The sequence below is a fragment of the Anarrhichthys ocellatus genome, unplaced genomic scaffold (genome assembly GCF_004355925.1).
Source record: "Anarrhichthys ocellatus isolate YVR2014 unplaced genomic scaffold, GSC_Weel_1.0 scaffold151, whole genome shotgun sequence".
NCBI classification, from domain to species: Eukaryota; Metazoa; Chordata; class Actinopteri; order Perciformes; family Anarhichadidae; genus Anarrhichthys; species Anarrhichthys ocellatus.
Window position 1 is genome coordinate 14,559 of NW_022280181.1, and position 19,037 is coordinate 33,595.

General features: G+C 42.1%; 1 protein-coding gene across 1 annotated transcript; it reads left to right on the forward strand.

The window, feature by feature from the left end:
• The first annotated feature begins 192 nt into the window (after positions 1-192).
• On the forward strand, positions 193-18,564 carry LOC116400143 (cullin-5-like). The gene is made up of 19 exons (XM_031877830.1): positions 193-249; positions 2,441-2,550; positions 3,391-3,490; positions 4,008-4,184; positions 4,488-4,629; positions 4,760-4,905; positions 5,488-5,568; positions 5,695-5,788; positions 7,216-7,346; positions 8,336-8,443; positions 9,134-9,198; positions 9,404-9,536; positions 9,664-9,795; positions 10,781-10,904; positions 11,876-12,051; positions 12,517-12,678; positions 13,047-13,165; positions 13,544-13,667; positions 14,577-18,564. Exons 1-19 carry the CDS (start codon positions 226-228, stop codon positions 14,769-14,771), a joined length of 2,343 nt encoding a protein of 780 aa, XP_031733690.1. The 5' UTR covers positions 193-225; the 3' UTR covers positions 14,772-18,564.
• The last annotated feature ends 473 nt before the right edge of the window (positions 18,565-19,037 follow it).

Here is a 19,037-nt window from a genome sequence, read left to right on the forward strand (position 1 = left end):
ATAAAAAATGGGCCACTCTGCATAAGGAATACTTTTACTTTTAAGTATACTTTGGTGCTGACACTCTTCTTATTTTATACTTTAAATAAGAGTTCAAATGCAGGACATTTACAGGAGTCTTCTTCCACCACTGTGATTTTCAGTGTGCAAGGTTCCCATGACCTCATCTGAGCCAGCTGTAGTAGCTGTCTCGCGAGATTCCGCGAGGTGATAAGTTGAAGAAACATGGCGTCGTCAAATTTGTTAAAGGTAAGAAGCACTGGAATATATCGTATTTCCCATATTTGTGTGCTGATTTAAACTCGTCGTTTTCACTATTAGAGCGTGTATGTATATATTCACTATTGTGGCATATATGTGTGTGCACTAATAGTGTAAATATATGAAATAAGTGCACAAATAGGTGCGCCTGAAGTCACAGTTGTCACCGCTGTCGTTGTTGAAGTCCGGTGTGGTGTCGGAGTCTGTTTCCCCAAAGACTTATAACTCCTGCCTCGAACAGAACCCGTCCTAACAGGACCTCAATGTGTCTTCTTCTGTAACCAAAGCCGAACCGAAGCCGCTACCCGGCATTTCGGCGAGGACGAGCCATAGCTTAACAAGAATTGTACTGAGCCCTAAACTCAACAACGAAGAGCATGGAGACTAGATGGGGACATAAATGTCAACAAGACGCCCCTTCTCCGAAGACCCGTTTCTTTTTGGCTAATTGTTGCTAACATGCTAACGCTTTTATTTCAGCTAGCTGACTAACCGAACTCCTCTCAACATGTCAAAATGCACCTTCTGTGTTCACTAGGCCCAGTTACACGTCAGCTCCACCAGTTATTGGCAGTGCTGTCTGTGAAGTAGACAGTTTAGGTCTTGTCCTGATTGATAATTAACGCTGACTGTCCACCGTCAGTCACTGGACAGGTAGCTTGGTATGCTAGCAAGAGAGGTAGGTTAGCGTCAACTAGCTTTGACAGGCTCACTGCACGGCTCGTGTCTGTCAGCTTCAGGTAACCTGTGGACAGAGAGCCACAGGGTCAATGGTTGAATAACTCAAGTACATTAACTGTACAGTTTTGAGGTACTTTTACTGTACTTAAGTATTTCCATTTTATGCTACTTTGCTTTCAACTGAACGTTACTGTCCCCCTAGTTTTGAGGCAATACTATCAAAATCAACGAATAGATTATAAAGTATTATTACAGGTTAAGAAAATACTTTGTGGATCCCTCGGGGAAATTCACAAACTCCCCAACAGTTCATCAAATCATTAAAATTAGGTCATTTTTACCAGCTGCAACATTAAAGTATTGAACACATTAATGCATCATTAATACTCCAGTAATATAATATACATAATTAAGTACAACTGTGCATGCAGGACTTTTACTTGTAGCTGAGTGGGCTATTTTTACTTCGGTAAAGATCAGAGTGGGGCCTAGTTCTTCCACCGTTACACGTCACTTGTCCCGGGCTGGTGGACATGACACCAATGGAGGTGGACAGAGAACCACAGGGTCCTGCTAAAGTAGGCGGGTAGTGTTGCTGCTTTTCTCTGATGTATTTCTAAATATAGCTCTTTGATTCTGGACTGTTTTGTTGGACAAGTAATGTTATCTCCAATAACTTGTGATGGGCATTTTTCTCTATTTTCAGATGTTTGATAATCTACATAATTAGGTGATTATTTAAGTGCAAAAGAAAATACTTGTAGCCACGATGCAAAAAACAATTAATAATTTACCATCAGGCTATCACCCTGAAGAAGACTGTCATGTCGAAATGTTGTTAAATTATAAAAACAATTGCATCATGGCTATGAGTGTGCGACTATTTTCCTTTACACTTGTGCTTTCACCGTGGTCAGCACCTCTCCAACACTAGTGTGCCTTCACTTCCTCTTTCATCCCGAGGCGATTACTTCAATAATTGTAGACCCATCAGTCAATGAGGAAAATAGATGTTAGTTGCAAACCTGCAAGGAAATATGTACAAAGTGTGAGTAACACACATGGCCTCTGGGATCTGGATACTTCAGGGAAAATCATTATGAAATGGCTTAAATGAAGCATAGGAACAGATTGATATGTAGCAAATGAAATACTATTTTAAAGTAATGTTACTATAACATATGACATGTTCTTCTTTTCCTTGTGTTCGTTCAATGCAAGGCTTCAACTTAAGCCAGTTTAAAAGGTGGCCAGTTACTTACTTAGACTTGAACATCTTAATAATAATAATAAGAGTGATATAAAAACTTGATACGTTGATGTAAAATAGTGAAAAGCTACAGATTGAAGATGTAGTTAGCCTTGATCCCAGCCCTTGGTCTGTCTTCAGTCTCTATGTGTGTCTTTGTGTATCTCTGCATCTCTGACTCTCTTCTCTCCCCCAACATTCCTCATTGCTCCTTCCTCTTCCTCCTCCCACTCCATGTCTCTCCTCCAGAACAAGGGGTCCCTGCAGTTTGAGGACAAGTGGGATTCGATGCGGCCCATCGTTCTCAAGCTGCTCAGACAGGAAGCCGTCACCAAGCAACAGTGGTTCGACTTGTTCTCGTAAGAGATGCTTTCTGCTCCGTCCCTTACTGCCTTCTGTCTCCAACGCTGGATCAGTTCAGCTGCTGCTGCCTCTGATTCTGAAAACAGTTGCCTTACTCTGAACAACAGACCACTCACAAATCACAGCGTTCTATTTTAGTGCATTTCGGCAGCACACACATGCAATACATAGGCTTAGTTTTTACCAACAGGTGTTGTGCTTTACATAATCCCCACACAATGTCAGACTTTTGTAGGTAAGCCTGTTGTTAGATTGTGTCCCGCTCATAAACTAGTGTGGAAAAGAGTCTTGTTTCTATAGCTTAAAGGAACAGTGTGTAGCTTTTACTCATCCATAGTCGAGGGTCTAAGGACAGAGAGTGTTCTATGCTGTACAGATTGTAAAGCCCCCTAAGGACAATATGGGGCTTTATGAATAATACAATTAACTTGACTTATCTGACTAACCTTAGATAACAACGTGGGTAATGTGGAGGGAAAAAGTGTTGTGATAGGTCTAGTGTAATTATAGATCACGATATCTAGATAAAGGACTTCATCACCATATTATTCCATTGAAAGATGATACATTATCATATTGAATCGTCAGCCCTGGTTGGTGATCGCTGCTTTTGGCTTGAGAAATAGGATGAGAAGAGGAAAAGGGGAACAGGAACAGTGTAGCTCTCTCATCAAATTGCTGTGGAAAGACGGATCACATTTCAACAGATATTTCTGCAAGTATTACACCACTTGTGTTTGTGACATGTTGAGTAAAAGCTCTGGAAAGTGCCCCAGAGTTTGAGGTGCATAGTTTGACTGTGCCAACTTTGAATTTGTCCCTCGTCTGTCCCCCAGAGATGTCCATGCTGTGTGTCTATGGGATGACAAAGGACCAGCCAAAATCCACCAAGCCCTCAAAGAGGACATCCTAGACTTCATCAAACAAGCACAGGCTGTAAGTAGTGTGGGGGTTGCTTTCATTTTTATTTTATGTTTGCTTGTGTTTAGCATTAGTAAGCTCACTTCAGATATGTTAATGTTATGGCTATTCAACATGTTACTTTCATGCCTGAATTAGCACCCTGGTCTCTTTTACCTTGCGGTGCAATCAGGAGAAAAGGGTAAAAAAAATCAACATCATACCACCACAGTAGTATTCTGACCAGAACTCCCTCTCTATATTTTCAACATTCATTCATGCCAACTGTTGAACAAATGAATATCAAATATCAAAATGCTTCACATACAGCGTGTGAGCCAACAGGAAATAGATATTATACATTATAACATGCAGCTCTCTATTAACGGTAAACAATGACAGTTATGTGAAATGTATCAGCGTATTCACTGTGGAAGTAAACTCTCTACATTTTAACATGTGGAGCAAGTATTACAGGGGACAAAGCATCGTACGTATTTTTTGGCCGACCTGTGTCATCTTTTACTTTTGCCTGCATCTGTTGCCATGGCAGCGGGTGCTGAGCCACCAGGACGACACGGCGCTGCTGAAGGCCTACATTGTAGAGTGGAGGAAGTTCTTCACCCAGTGTGACATCCTGCCCAAGCCCTTCTGTCAGCTGGAGATCACGCTCATGGGCAAACAAGGCAGCAACAAGAAAACAAACATGGAGGACAGCATCGTGCGAAAGGTGAGGGGGGGAGGCAGGGTTTGAGTGGAAGAGCTGAGCAACAACAAGGTGATGAGATGGCATGTAAGAAGCAAGATGGAGAGGAGAGGAGATGAAAAGAACTAAATGAGCAGAGCAGCAGAGGCCATAGAGGAGGAATTTGTTGTGGAGGGAGGGGATGATTCAGCAGACAGGAGTGTCCTTTAAAAGCACTTCATGAATAAATTGGGCTCAACTATTCTTGGATGGTAGGAAATGGAGGTTAACTTATTATTTAACATTTTGGATGCACAATTATTACTGCCCTTCTCTTCCCTTTTGCAGCTCATGTTGGACACGTGGAACGAGTCGATCTTCTCCAACATTAAGAGTCGCCTGCAGGACAGCGCCATGAAGCTAGTGCACGCCGAGAGGCAGGGGGATGCCTTCGACTCCCAGCTCGTTATAGGAGTACGAGAGTCGTACGGTAGGGCGGACAGAAACGGGTCCACTGTAAACATTCTGGAGGGCGGTGTCACAAACAGACTGAGAACGAACTGAATACTGCATTAACGGTAACTTGGATTGTCCCAATCTCTGTGCTTCTCTCCCACCAGTCAACCTGTGCTCTAACCCAGAGGACAAGCTGCAGATCTACAGGGACAACTTTGAGAAAGCCTACCTGGACTCCACAGAGAGGTTTTACAGAACACAGGCCCCGTCCTATCTACAGCAGAACGGCGTCCAGAACTACATGAAATATGTACGCGACAATGATACTGATTATTGCAAGTGTTACTGTAGGATGAAGAATGGGCTCTCTTTAAAATGTAGAAGAGAATGCCACTGACAAATGCTCTGATGAAAGGGGGGGGGGGGGAAGTACACGGAAGTTGCTGCCTCGATCGGTTAGTCTAGTTGTGTTGTTGTGTGAATCTGAACTCACCCTTTAAAACACCAAAGTCACACAATAACACAAACTAGCAGATCGAGGCAGCGGCAGACCAGCAGCTCCTGTGTTCTGTGAGGTAAAGTGAGTGGAGTCTGGTGGCTTTCAAAAGAGCAAAGATAATGGCTTCAGTTGCCCGTAGGAAAGGGCTGACTGACTGTAAGCGAACACTTAAACTGATAAACATTTATTTTAGTTGTTTGAAATACGTTGCTTTGTTCTCATGCTGGTTCTCCAACTAAGTAACTCATACAACCCCGATTCAAACTATCCATTGAAGCTACATTTTGTGGACAGATGTTAGGAGAAAAGGTGTTTCCTTGGATGTGTGTATGAGAGTTTTAATTGTATGTTTGTATCACCTGGATCTGTGTTTTCTGTTGTGTTTCTCTGCAGGCAGATGCGAAGCTGAGAGAAGAGGAGAAGAGAGCGCTTAGATATCTAGAGACACGTCGTGAATGTAACTCTGTTCAAGCAGTAAGTGTCTTCAACAGGGTCTGAAGCATCAGTGCTAAGTACTAACTTATATTTCATGTTTGTTTCCATTTTTTTAGCCAATTATTTCCCTCATGTCATCCTGAATAATCTTTCTATATTTTACAGCTCATGGAGTGTTGTGTGAATGCTCTGGTGACCTCGTTCAAAGAGACCATCCTCGTTGAATGTCCAGGCATGATCAAACGAAACGAGACGGACAGTAAGTACAGCTGTTTTTGATGTTGTAATGTTGTCATTGAAAGCCTAAATGCCAAGAAATGTAGATTCAAGCAGAATCATTCGTTAAAAATACAGTTTGACTTTTGAACTGAGACAAATACAGAGGTGTGTGTGTGTGTGTGTGACAGAGAGTGTGACAGAGAGAGGGGAATAGAAGAAGGTGGACTTTTTCTGTAAATTATTAATAATAATTAAAATGTCCACATCATGAAGCTTCTAAACTATTGGGCACAGCCCTGATTCAGTCTTTCCTCTGCTCCATTGAGTACCAGGGACAGCGTGTGTGTGATGATTGTATGTGGGGGATGCAGACATGAAACTATGATGGGGCAAATTAAATTGAGATTGATTTAATACGACTGCTTATAACAATAATTTAATACATTAATGTGAAAATTAGCCAAAAATGGTTTCTGCTATTGGCGATCGCTCTGACCATCGTCAAATCCCAAGTCATGTGCTGCAGAGAAGACGTGTGGTTTGATTGTTTATGTCAGTGTGAACAGTCTGCTGCTAATGGCCAACTTCATCCTTCATATTAGTAGGCAGCATGTAGTACATACTGATGGAGAATTTATTATGTTGGTGTGCATTTTCAATCACAACCACACACTGTGAAGTCTGCCAGAGGTAGTGGCATCAACGTTCACTATTGCAGCAGCCAGATGGACGTTTAAAAATAGAAAGCTGCTCCCGGTGTTGGTTGGCTTCCTGCCACCGAGGCCAGTAGAGCTGTGCAACTTGCCGACAGTCATAGTTGATCACTCACAGCGTCAGAAGACAACAGTCTTATATTGCCTTCCACCAAATGTTATTATTATATAATTCATATATATTTGTATCATCATCATTATTATTATTAGTAGTAGTAGTTGTAGTGTCAGATCCATATTGCTCAGAATTATGATTATCTTAATAACAAAGCCTGCACCCTCAGCAGACGGCAGGACGTCCCGTAGAGGCCTAATGGGGACTTGATGAATTGTGCATTTCGGGAGTTCTCTGCCTGCTGGACTTCACAGTTACACACCCTTAAAAGTCGGATGAGTCTGCAAGTGTAGGAAGTTTATGAATTCAGCGAGTATGTTTCATGGATGTATTATAAGAACCCCAACCTGGTGCCGATGAGTCCAATGAGAATTGCTCACCTGGCGCATACAACAAAGAAGTTTCTAGCTTACAGGTTTACCACTGAGTATCGGCAGTAGTGTTTCCTCTGCTGGCCCTGCCTGCAAGTTCCCACTCGGCCCGAAGACTTTTAATATAGCTTTTTTTCAGCTCGAGGAAAGTTTTGACAAATATAAACTATCTTTGGATAAAAGATTCATAATAGAAAGAAGAAGCGGCACCGTATCCAGTTCTTATTTGACATCCATAGTGTGTTTCATGTGTTTTCTCCCTGAACAGAGCTGCAGCTGATGTTTTCCCTGATGGACAAGGTTCCCAGCGGGATCGAGCCCGTGCTGAAAGACCTGGAGGAACATATCGTCAATGCTGGACTAGCAGACATGGTGGCTGCTGCCGAGACTATCACATCCGTACGTGAACAAACGCTCGCTTCAACAATTACTCAGCTCATCTCCCCAATCCCATGTTCGGTCTAAGTCTCAAGTTGTTTGTTGTCATATGCACAACAGTTACAGAGAAGCAGTCATTGGCAGAGAAATTCTCCGATCCCAGGCTCCAAATCTCAATAAACATAAAGACAAATTAAGCAAAAAGTAAAAATCTAAGACATAAAATAGTGTAGAAATTCAAATACAGTGATTAAATAATTAAATATAACGATTATAATGTGTAAAATAAAAAAATATCTTTTATTTCTTGTACATTTGTGGTACAAGAAGGAAGGAAACGGGGAGTAAAACAGTAAATTCTTTGCCACAGTGGATCATCTGTTTCCATCTAGTTGAGTAACCCGACCATGACCGATCCCGTACGGAAATCAGATTTTATGATCCGCAAATATGATTCAACATATGTTTTACGCCTGATGCCCTTCCTGAAGCAACCCAGGTAGTAAACCAGTAAGTAGAAGGATATACAGGTAAAGTGACAGTAGACATACATACATGTGTTTGATTAAACCCAAACGCTTTCTTTATTCAGAAACAAAAAATACTCGTAAAGAAGTATTTTGTTGATGTTTGATAAAAGTAAAATAAATGAAATAAATGAAAAATTGGATTAAAAGTAAGAAATAATTATTAAAGGTTCAGATGTGATTAATTATCACAACAATCACTCGTAGAACTTTTGGATTATAATTTTTACCAAACTAGTGGAGCCGTCTTATAATTAACAAAATCACTTTAAAAAAAACAAAAGTCATCCCAGAACATGCAGCATGTCGTACAGTAGATTTGTTCATCGTTATTGAGATCTGGGACAGCAGAGTCCAGAAGTCGGAGAGGAATTTACAGCGTGTAATGAACCAGCTGACTAAAAGACTAAAAGTTGATATTGGGGGGCAGCTTTTACAACATGTACAGTAGTCTCAAATATGTGTGTGTTTGTGTTTGTCCAGGACTCTGAGAAGTACGTGGAGCAGCTGCTGACTTTGTTTAACCGCTTCAGTAAGCTGGTGAAGGAGGCCTTCCAGGACGACCCTCGCTTCCTCACAGCCAGAGATAAGGTCTGTTTTAACAAATCGGATTATATCTGCTCTGTGCTAAAGGCATTTCAGTTCACTCCAGCTCACAACATTTGCTTCCAAAATGTGTGTATCCATAAAGAACTACACCTGCAGCACAAGCAGCGCTACAGCTTGATCCCCATTCACACCTATGGACTCCATACTCTCATATGGAGTAAAGTAGCAGCCTCTCCCTTTCCTCTCGTGAGGCAGAAGCTTGTGTGTTAAGTGTGAGGCACGTAGTTAACATACAGAGCTCTGATTGGACAGTTATTTCCTTGTGTTGCCACTAAACGACAGCACGACAAAGTAGTTCATTTCCATAGTGACGCGTCTTTCTTATTTACGTCCCAATAGGTTGTTGCAGTTCTATCACATTGAATAAAGGAAGCTGCTGACCATGACGATTAGCTTTCGCTACATAGTTGTGTTGGAGTAGAAAACAGCTTTGCGTCTGTTTACTGAGGGGGTTCGAAACAAGCGCTCCCGCACATCAGACAGCATTTGCTAAAGGGGGAAACTGTGCAATTACAACATTAGTTCACAGTATTTTCTGACCTCTTACAGACTAAATGAATAATTGATTAATCTAAAGCATAACCAGCTGAATAATAACTGTAGGAATCGTAAGTCGCAGCCCTACTTGTTTGGTCCTCACATGAACCCGTTCTCTGTTCTCTTCCCCTGCAGGCTTACAAGGCCGTTGTCAATGACGCCACAATCTTCAAACTGGAGCTGCCTTTGAAACAGAAAGGGTGAGTGGAAACATCATTATTGTCCTTGTAGATGTGGAATGACCCGACGTCACTTGTCTTTTCTCTTTGACAAAAACTGGTCACAGTGTTGCAGTGTGTGTGTGTGTGTGTGTGTGTGTGTGTGTGTGTGTGTGTGTGTGTGTGTGTGTGTGTGTGTGTGTGTGTGGGGGTGTGGGGGTGTGTGTGTGTGTGTCCATCCAAACAGTGTGGGTATGAAGACTCAGCCGGAGTCAAAGTGTCCTGAGCTGCTGGCAAACTACTGTGACATGCTGCTGAGGAAAACTCCTCTGAGCAAGAAACTCTCCTCGGAGGAAATCGAGCTCAAACTCAAAGAAGTGGTGAGTCTCCGTCCTGTTGGTCATCAGGGCGAACTCACTTTGATCTGATCCACCTCGGTCCTCCTTTCGCCTTCCCTCCCTCCTCTATTCTCACTCTGTTTTCTTCTTTTATCTGCTCTCCTTGCAGCTCTTGGTGTTGAAGTACGTCCAGAATAAAGACGTGTTCATGCGTTACCACAAAGCTCACCTGACCAGGCGCCTGATTCTGGACATTTCGGCCGACAGCGAGATTGAAGAGAACATGGTGGAGTGGCTGAGAGTGAGTTATACCTGTCTTAAAATTCTTTGTCTGGATCAGTGCTTAACTTTGTCTGACAACAAAGCAGTTGTACATCAGTTTTTTTACAGTGTATTAGGGCAGTGGTAGTAGGTGAAGTAGAGAAGAAAACATTGAATATTCTCTGAGAGTCATAAATTTGTGTCTTTAATCTCAGAGAATTTCTTTCACTGAAAACTGTATTAGCTCGTAGCATATGTGTCTCTGCGCTGGTGAATATGAAGTCGTTGTTTGTTCAGCTCCCATAACTTCAGTAACCTGTAACTGAATCTCTGGTTTGGAGTTTACCTTCAGTACGACTTGTACTTTCAACCTTATTACTTTTTTCTGGAGCTGTTACCATCAATGCAAACCAAACGTGTCCTGCTACTGCGGCTTCACATAAAAACATTTTCCCTGGCGATGGCCTGTGGGAGGTTTCATTGCAGAGATGTATTTGTTGGCAAGTTAGCACAACGTTGGTGGTATAATACGTTAGTAAAAATGTCTGCACAACTAAATATATGGAAGTATATTTGCTTCTATTTTGGTCAGTGGAAGAGTTTTAAATAGTACAGGGAGGAAACTTAAATATAGAAACAGCCACAGTGAGCTGGTTGATGACGAGCAGGAGACAGCAGGCTCTTACCTTAGTTTGTGCAAACCGGCACACCACCAGCACACCGTAAACAGCTGTTTACCTTGCTGTGCTTTGCCGGGGAAACCCAGTTGTGCCGTGCCCGCTTGGATGTCAAAAAAACCAGCATAACATTAGCAATATTATGATGTGGAAATATCTGGTCAAACAATAAGTAAACAAGACTAAAAATCTGACTGAATTTAGAACTGACAGTTTTAAAAGAAAAACATCTGAAAACAGGTGCACAGTGAATACATTTGTCCTTTGCTTTGTTATCCTCTTTTTCTCTTCCTTTGGGTTGTTCCCCGGCGTGTGTTTGTCTCTGTGTGTGTCTGTGTGTGGTTGTAGGAAGTAGGGATGCCTGCAGATTATGTGAACAAGCTGGCCAGGATGTTTCAGGACATCAAGGTCTCAGAGGACCTCAATCAGGTCTTCAAAGAGATGCACAAACACAACAGGATGGCACTGCCAGGTACAACACACACACACACACACACTAACAAGCTTTAGTGAACTGTATCAATCTCTCTCACACATAATGCACACAGAGAAGGAGAGAAATATCGTTGTCTTTATGAGTCAGTAAGAGAAACAGATCTCAGTCAGATATAAAGCTTCTATAAAGTGTGTTCTCTCTTGGAGGTTGTGTCGTAGAATAACCCGCTGTGCCGTTGCATCTTAACACGAGGAGCATCCAGATAAGCCCGTGCATCAAAAACGGAGACGAAGACGACAACACAAGCTGTCGAACCTTCCTCAAACTTGTTAAATATGAGACGAGGACAAAAAAATCGGACTTCCAGATTTTTGGCTACAAAATATAGTGCAATGATCACATCAAATGCATTACAGCAATAGCCCATTAAAAATAATTAGCTCATATGTAGCTCTATGAACATCTTGGATTACGGCCGTCGCCATGTTGTTTTTTTTTTTTGCAACCAATAAACAGAAGTGACCATATTTGGAATGTGGAGGAATGACGTAAAGACGCCGTATACGTCTCTGGTAGCGACCTGTCAATCACAGTAAGCCAGCCCTAAAGCATACTCTGCTTTATGGTCTATTTGACTCTAAATGGACCATAATTTACTCAATGAACATCATGCTGTATTGAAGATAATTACATAGAGACCCTCTGCACACAACAAACAGTGCTATCCGTCTGAGAATAACTCATAATAAACAACATTGATGCATAATGAAAAATGTGGAATCACTATTCCTCATTTCATGTGCTATTTGGGATTTTGGGAGTAATGGCAACGGTCGAAGCTTCGAAGCACTACGGTCAGCAACAATATAAAGCAAGAGTGCCAATCAGTGTAGTATTATCACTTTGCTGTAATGTGTCCCTGTCATCGCTTTTTCTGTCATGCAGCAGACGCATAACCTGTGAGAACATAAACACAGTTATTTTAGAACTGATTTCTTTCCCTGCAGCGGACAGTGTGAACATTAAGATCCTGAACGCCGGAGCGTGGTCGCGAAGCAGCGAGAAGGTTTTTGTCTCGCTGCCCACGGAGCTGGAGGACCTGATCCCCGAGGTGGAAGACTTCTACAAGAGGAATCACAGCGGACGCAAACTCCACTGGCATCACCTCATGTCCAACGGCATCGTGAGTGAGCCGTAACAGTAGATAAGGGTTCCGGCCGCCATTAAGAGCCATACATCAACATCTCATGGAGTTAAAATACTTACATCTTAATACGTACATCTCCAAATTACGAAGAAAATGTTTCCTTTTGTCCGTGCAACTTCTCTTCTTATTTCCCTGAACTTTATATGCCTCATATTCTTCCTACACTAAAGTTATTAGTAACGTTTGAAAGAGTGGACTTTGTTACTAACATGAAAGCTTCTATATAGAGAGGTCACTACTGAGTGTTAAGAATCGAATGGAAACGTACATTGTTTACATCCATGTCTTCTTCTTCCTTGCATTAGTTGGTACTTTGCAGCATTTATCTGCATGCTACTGCAGGAAACCTTTGGTAGGACTGCACAACCGCCAGAGCGACACTGTGTCACCACGCTCTGCTCTTCTCACCTTCTCCTTTGGTTCTCCCTCCCCTCTGCTCAGATCACCTTTAAGAACGAGGTGGGGCAGTACGACCTGGAGGTGACGACGTTCCAGCTGGCGGTGTTGTTCGCCTGGAACCAGAGACCCAGAGAGAGAATCACCTTTGAGAACCTCAAACTGGCCACGGAGCTGCCCGACGCAGAGCTACGCCGCACACTCTGGGTCAGACCGAGGAGACACTTTTAAATGCTTCTTTTCAATCCACCAATTATAGTACAAGTATGCGAGATTTAGATATTTACTTAGGTTAAATATATTCTTCGCCCCTCATGGGTAAGAAAATACTGCCAGGCTACACCTGAGATTTACACCACATTTTGACAGACCCACCAGTCAGGTTATTAACATACCCAAAGCTGCCAATATGTTTGCGCATAATTAAATCTCTTGGTAATTTAACAGTACCATAAGGAAAGGTGACTGTCTGTAGAAAGGAAACACGCACACATTGGTGGTTTTATAACTTTTTATAACTGACGTATGGAGATGTTTCACATCTTGAGATTGACTCCTCTCTCCTCTCTGTGCAGTCTCTGGTGGCCTTCCCCAAGCTGAAGAGACAGGTGTTGTCGTATGACCCCCCAGTCAGCTCGCCCAAAGACTTCACAGACAGCACGCTCTTCTACGTCAACCAGGACTTCTCACTCATGTATGCTGTGCTGCTTTTAAAAATGAGAAAATAACTTTCCCCCCCTAAAAATGTATGAAGTGAATGTGGATGTCCCCTTTGATCCATGATTGAATTCAGCTAAGAGATGTATTTTATTTTATCTCCAAAAGGCTTCATTATTTCCAAATTCCACTCCTTTGTAAAGTAGCATAATTAAATATAAAATGATATTCATGCACTCAATATATCTGTTCTTATTATCAACTAAATTAACCAGCAATTTCAGGTCCGCACCACAACTATGCATGATGTTAAATGCCTCGTCAGCAGAAACAAATTTAAAAAACTTAAAACAATTGTGATATTATTTATATATATTGTCTGTGTCTTTGTGTCCGTTTTTTTTTCTTCCCTCAGCAAAAACTCCAAAGTCCAGAAGCGGGGAAAGATCAATCTGATTGGTCGGCTGCAGCTGACCACAGAGCGAATGAGGGAAGAGGAGAATGAAGGAATCGTTCAGCTCAGAATACTCAGAACTCAGGTGTGAAAACACGCTTCAAAATATGCATCAAAACACTCACAGTGGACCTCATGCAAGAACTAGTTCATATTATTTTCTTAACGTTCTCATACTTACTAAAGACTGAGGCTTTGTTAAATGTTTTTTCACCTGTTTTTGTATTTAGGATTTTTAGGCAGGCCTGAAATCATGGCTCAATGACACACTGGAGCAATTCTTAAAGTAACCCTCCCCTTATGCTGTATATAGAGTACATCACTTAGCGTCAGTGGTTCTGCTGCTCAATTGCCAGTTACAACACAGCCTACAGTGTTCTAGCCAGCAGTGATATTCTGGCCGTCAGGTACACTGGAACAAATCCTCATCGTGATTGTGATCCAGGTGCCGTCATGTAGCAGCAATTCTACGAGAACTACCGTCCTGTTTTCTTTACAAACCCGTGAAGTCCTTTTGAGATGACATACTGTGATTAGAGGCTCCAGCCAGCTAAAGTATCGCTGAAGCGTTTCAGAGATGGAGGAAAAACAGCAACTTTTCCTGCGGGATATTTTGCCATTAAATCAGGCTTTCACCATCTGAAGGGATGTATATCCGCATCTCCATTTGTCCATCTGTCTGACATGACGTGATTGGTTCAAAGTCTCCCGCCACCGGCTATATTTTGTAAAGCCTGAAAAAAAGAGCCAAGAGGAGGTGCAGAAACCTAGTCCTCTCAGATTACTTTCATAAAAATATGCCGAAAGATTATCTTGATTTTTAACCAGTGACGCCAAAAATGTACTGCCTGACAACAGTTCCCAACAGTTGTCGTCTGTGTTTGATTTGTGAACCAGGACAGGAGAGATTAGCTTGTGTTTATAGACCTCATTACACTTTGTAGAGGTTGAACAGTATTAAAATTATGCTTATATTGGGTTTTTTTTCGATCAGGAGGCCATCATCCAAATCATGAAGATGAGGAAGAGGCTCAGCAACGCCCAGCTGCAGACGGAGCTGGTGGAGATCCTGAAGAACATGTTCCTGCCTCAGAAGAAGATGATCAAGGAGCAGATCGAGTGGCTCATCGAACACAAGTACATAAAGAGGGAAGACGCGGACATCAACACCTTCATCTACATGGCCTAGGCAGCGAGCGAGGGAAGGAGGAAGGGAGGGAGGGAGCGCGATCTCGCTCTGCTGTTTTACTCCTGGCCTCGCAACCGGCGCTTTAAAAACCCTGCGAGAGGAGAAGGAACAAAAGGTGTGAGGGAGCAGTGAGAAGTAGGGGGTGCGTTGAAGGACGAGGAGGAGGAGGAGGAGGAGGAGGAGGAGCCTTTTCAAACAACAGTGTGGATATTTATTTGTGTTTGTGAGACGCCAGTGTGTCATCGAGGTGAGAGCCGAGTCGTCCGACTGTCTGTCTGTCTCCCCTGCCCTCTAGTGTCGGATCACATCCGAGGAGAGGGAGGCCGTCTGCTCTCAGCGGCTGAGAGGAAAAGAAATAGTGACAAAATTCAATGAAATACTTCCTGCCTTACTTTGTCAGCGACGGATTGCGGAGGAGCCGGGAGGGCGAACGTAACGAGCTGATATCGATCCTTCGCTTTCACTTAATGCCACAGCTGCCGTCTTGGTGGCAGCCATTTTGCATACCTCCTGTTCAACATTTGTCTTATTTTTGAAGTGGGAATGCAAAAAAAAAAAAAAAAAAAAAAAAGCTGCAAGTGAAAACTGCCATTGAGGAGGAGCGGACACGGATGGAGAGCTTAAAACTACAGAGGAGTGTTTTTGCCAAATTGTATGTGTGTGTGTGTGTGTGTGTGTGTGTGTGTTTGCGCGTGTGTGCGCACACTTTCAACAGCATGCTGCTCTATGGTTTTTGTTTGTTTGTTGGAGGATCTGTCACACTTTCTGGTTGTGTCTGAGAACATTGGGAACTCACAACCAGTCCCCTTTTTGAAATGCTGATATTTTGGATATTTTTTTCTGCTTCTGTTTGTCAACAGGTAAACATTGTCCGGACCCCCCTCTTGTCTGTGTTGGGAAATGATCACACTGCAAGCTATTTATTTGGTGTGTAAAGACCAGTGCTCTGAACATTGCCAGCCGAATGCATCAAAGAGGGACACGTCTAGAAGTGTGAGGTGCTCCCACGTAAAACACAAACAAATACTTTCAACACTGAATTTCCTCCCCATGAATCCACTGAGAGTGTCATTCTTTGCACAGTGTCGGTCCCAGGAAAACTCTGTTAAACTAAAAACAACAGAAATGCATTTCATTAAGCCATATTGTACACGTTGGGGGGTGTTGTGGAGTCAATGCGTGCCGTAACAGAGAGAAACTCATCCCAACATTCAGCTGATGTGATGCTGCAGAAGTCTCTTTAGTACTAAATTCCTAATAGTAACAAATTATAAACTATGAATTTCCAAGATTAAAGTGATATGATTTACGAGAAAATCCAAAATGAACTTTGAAAAATTGTGATCAATCACATCACGGTGTGTTAAATACTGTTGATTTGATCCCAGAATCCCCATGTTATCACAAGCATGCAGACTCTTGGTAAACTTTAAATTTACTGTACTTGAATAGCGCTTTTCTCGTCTTCCAACCACTGAAAGCGCTTAAACACAACATGTCATCATTCACCTATTCACACACTGATGACAGGGGCTACCATGCAAGGTGCCACCTGCCCATAAGGACTATCTAACATTCACACCGATGACACAACCCTCGGGAGCAAATTGTGAAGAGACATTGCTGTGAACTGGGCCTCTTCAGAACAAAAACACCCAAATGATTTGGACGAGGTGATGTCTTTAGTGCATCAGGAGCTACATTGTGATGGACAGATGCAAAGACATCGCCGTGCTCCAGTACCGTTGGGCATCCTCAATATTCTCTCAGAGAACATCGGAGGTTTTTCTCGTGAATTTACGACTTTAATCTCGGTTATTCTGAGGTTTTTCATAATAATATTACCCCCCCCCCCCCCCCCCGACTAAAATGTATCTACAATGGCCCTAACACACCATCTTACTTTTCTATCTTCCATAGGACTCAGACAACTCGCTCTGCCTCCTGAGCCACAGCCGCCCAGGGTCACGTTCAGTTAGCTGTTACCTAAACCAGTGACCTCATTGTTTTTGTATAGCGTGACCTTTTTTGTTCCAGCTATAAAGGCAGAGAATGGTGGTCAGTAGTGTGTAGTAGAGCCAGTGCTACATTTTCTCAGAAATGCCAAAGATTCTCCATCAGGTAGCAGAAGTTCTGTTTTTCAAATGTGAAGAACATCCCCTTCAGTACATAAAGACATAATCCCCAGCTTCAGCTGAATGTTGGGCGGTGTATGAAGAGAAGGATGAATGCTCTCCACATACAGTAGAGTGTTAAATCTGAATCCAAAATGAGATCTTTAATATTTAACAAACATGGAAAACTACATATGGATAAACTCAACTGTTTTTCTTTTTGTATTTTGTATGCATTAGTGTTTAAAATGAATACGTAGCAATAGAACTCTTGATCCTAAACACTCACCATGTGACAATTGAGCTTCATACAACCTGCAGCTTCATTTTGGATTTGATTATCAGTTGGGCAGTTCAGGCCGAGACGAAAAGACTGAAGTAGAAATAATTCCCAGTAGGAAAACAGAGACGCTGTTTCCCTCGTTGTGTTTCTCTCGGCTTTTATTCTCGAGAGCCTCGCACATTTTTATCGGCTGCAAATCCATAATTAATTAAATAATTCATAAAAAAGTGTTTAGTGTTTATCAGAGGCAGTTGTTGGGAGTTGAGGGCTACTGATGCAGAAACTAGTACAATAAATAGGAAGGGGAAAAAAGCTGCTGGGTCACAACACGGTGAATCAGCTGCACTGGGATCAAAGGAGCTTTGCTCTTTTGAGTGCAAAAACCACTGAGGATACGTCCATTCACCCGACTACTGCTGTGACCCAATAGGTGACTTTACTTTGTGAGCGTGTTTTTTGATTTCCTGTTGAACTGAACTTGAGAGGGAGAGGAAAGACAACAGTGAATGTGTGGGATTTCATTTAAAAAAATATATATTTATTCAGTATTTATGACAAATGTTACTTTCATCAATCAAACAGTTTTTCTTTCCATTGTTTTGTTTTGTAAAATATGTTTTCTCAGTGTGCGTCCATAGAGCTGACACAGCATTTATTTACTGCGACTCTCTCCTCTATTTCAACTTAGTAGCAATACTTCAGACTTTAGCCTAATTTGATTTTCACTTTTAATGGTTTTGATTCACACCTGCAGTTTGTCCAAAGGCTGAAATGGCTTCTGGCACTCTGTCACTATCACTCTATCACACACTGCAAACAGACTACTTCTTCTTACGAGCAACTCTTTTCTCAATGTGCTTATTAAGACCTTGAGATGAAACAAACTCCCCAAGTCGATCCCATTAAGCAGTTTTATTCTCTGATGCACAGACCAGTGAGCAAACTATCCTGTGTTTTTACACCTCAAGTACGCGGAGAACTGTGAAATGAGTCATTTATTTTCTAGCAGCTTTAACGCTGTGAGCTCCACTTATTTCATCTTCCCCAACAGATCCGTAGAAATGCTAAAATAATTCTCTGATCCACACAAAACCATGACTGATATGCTGCAGGTGATGTAACTTGTGTTGTTTGGCGTATGGTGCATTTTTCTTCTCTAACAAAGATGGAGGAGTCATTCGTTCCTACAGAAATTGTCCCAGAATACAAAGCAACAGCAAAACAAACTTTACACAAGAGTGCACAACCGCAGTATCCCGTGTTGGTCACATGTTGGATTTCCACATCCTTACGGCCAGATATGATTTAAAGCAGCAGTCTGGGAAATGTAGGTTGCTGTTAAAATTAGACGTGGCAGGTTGAGGTAAACTACAGGAGTGCCAGGAAATTAATGAAATTAAGATTTTGGGCTAAATGTTTCCTTTAAAGACTCTTAAGAAACTAATACTTAATTTGCTCACCTGAGCTGTATTTCTTCTGCTTTGATTCCAGGTAGAATCAGCACTTTCTAACGGCTCTAACGATGTTGCGGATGTGAAATGATATTCAGAAATCATTTCAAAACCTGTGGCTGTGTACGACTCCTTGTGAAAACCCTCTGCAGGAAGAATTCAAGTTAGTAAATCTGCAGAAACAATCTGTAGCGTCGAGCTGTTAAGCCTGAATTTGCAGTAATTCCTCTTTGTCTGTGCATGTGTGACACACTAAAGAGAGACGCTGAAGGTACAACGCTTTGGCACAGTTTCCTGCTTTGACTCTGTACTCGGATGTTCAAAAGATATTTTAATGTAACCTCACTGTTGATATAATTTGTGTGCAAAAATGTTCTACACTTACAATTTTTAAGACATGCTTGCTGCAAAGTTGATC

Coding starts and splice junctions, on each gene's coding strand:
- LOC116400143 (XM_031877830.1), top strand. CDS start 226: ATGGCGTCGTCAAATTTGTTAAAG. Junction 9,537..9,663: donor AGCTCAAACTCAAAGAAGTG/GTGAGTCTCCGT, acceptor CTCTCCTTGCAG/CTCTTGGTGTTGAAGTACGT. Junction 12,052..12,516: donor ACCTCATGTCCAACGGCATC/GTGAGTGAGCCG, acceptor CCCTCTGCTCAG/ATCACCTTTAAGAACGAGGT.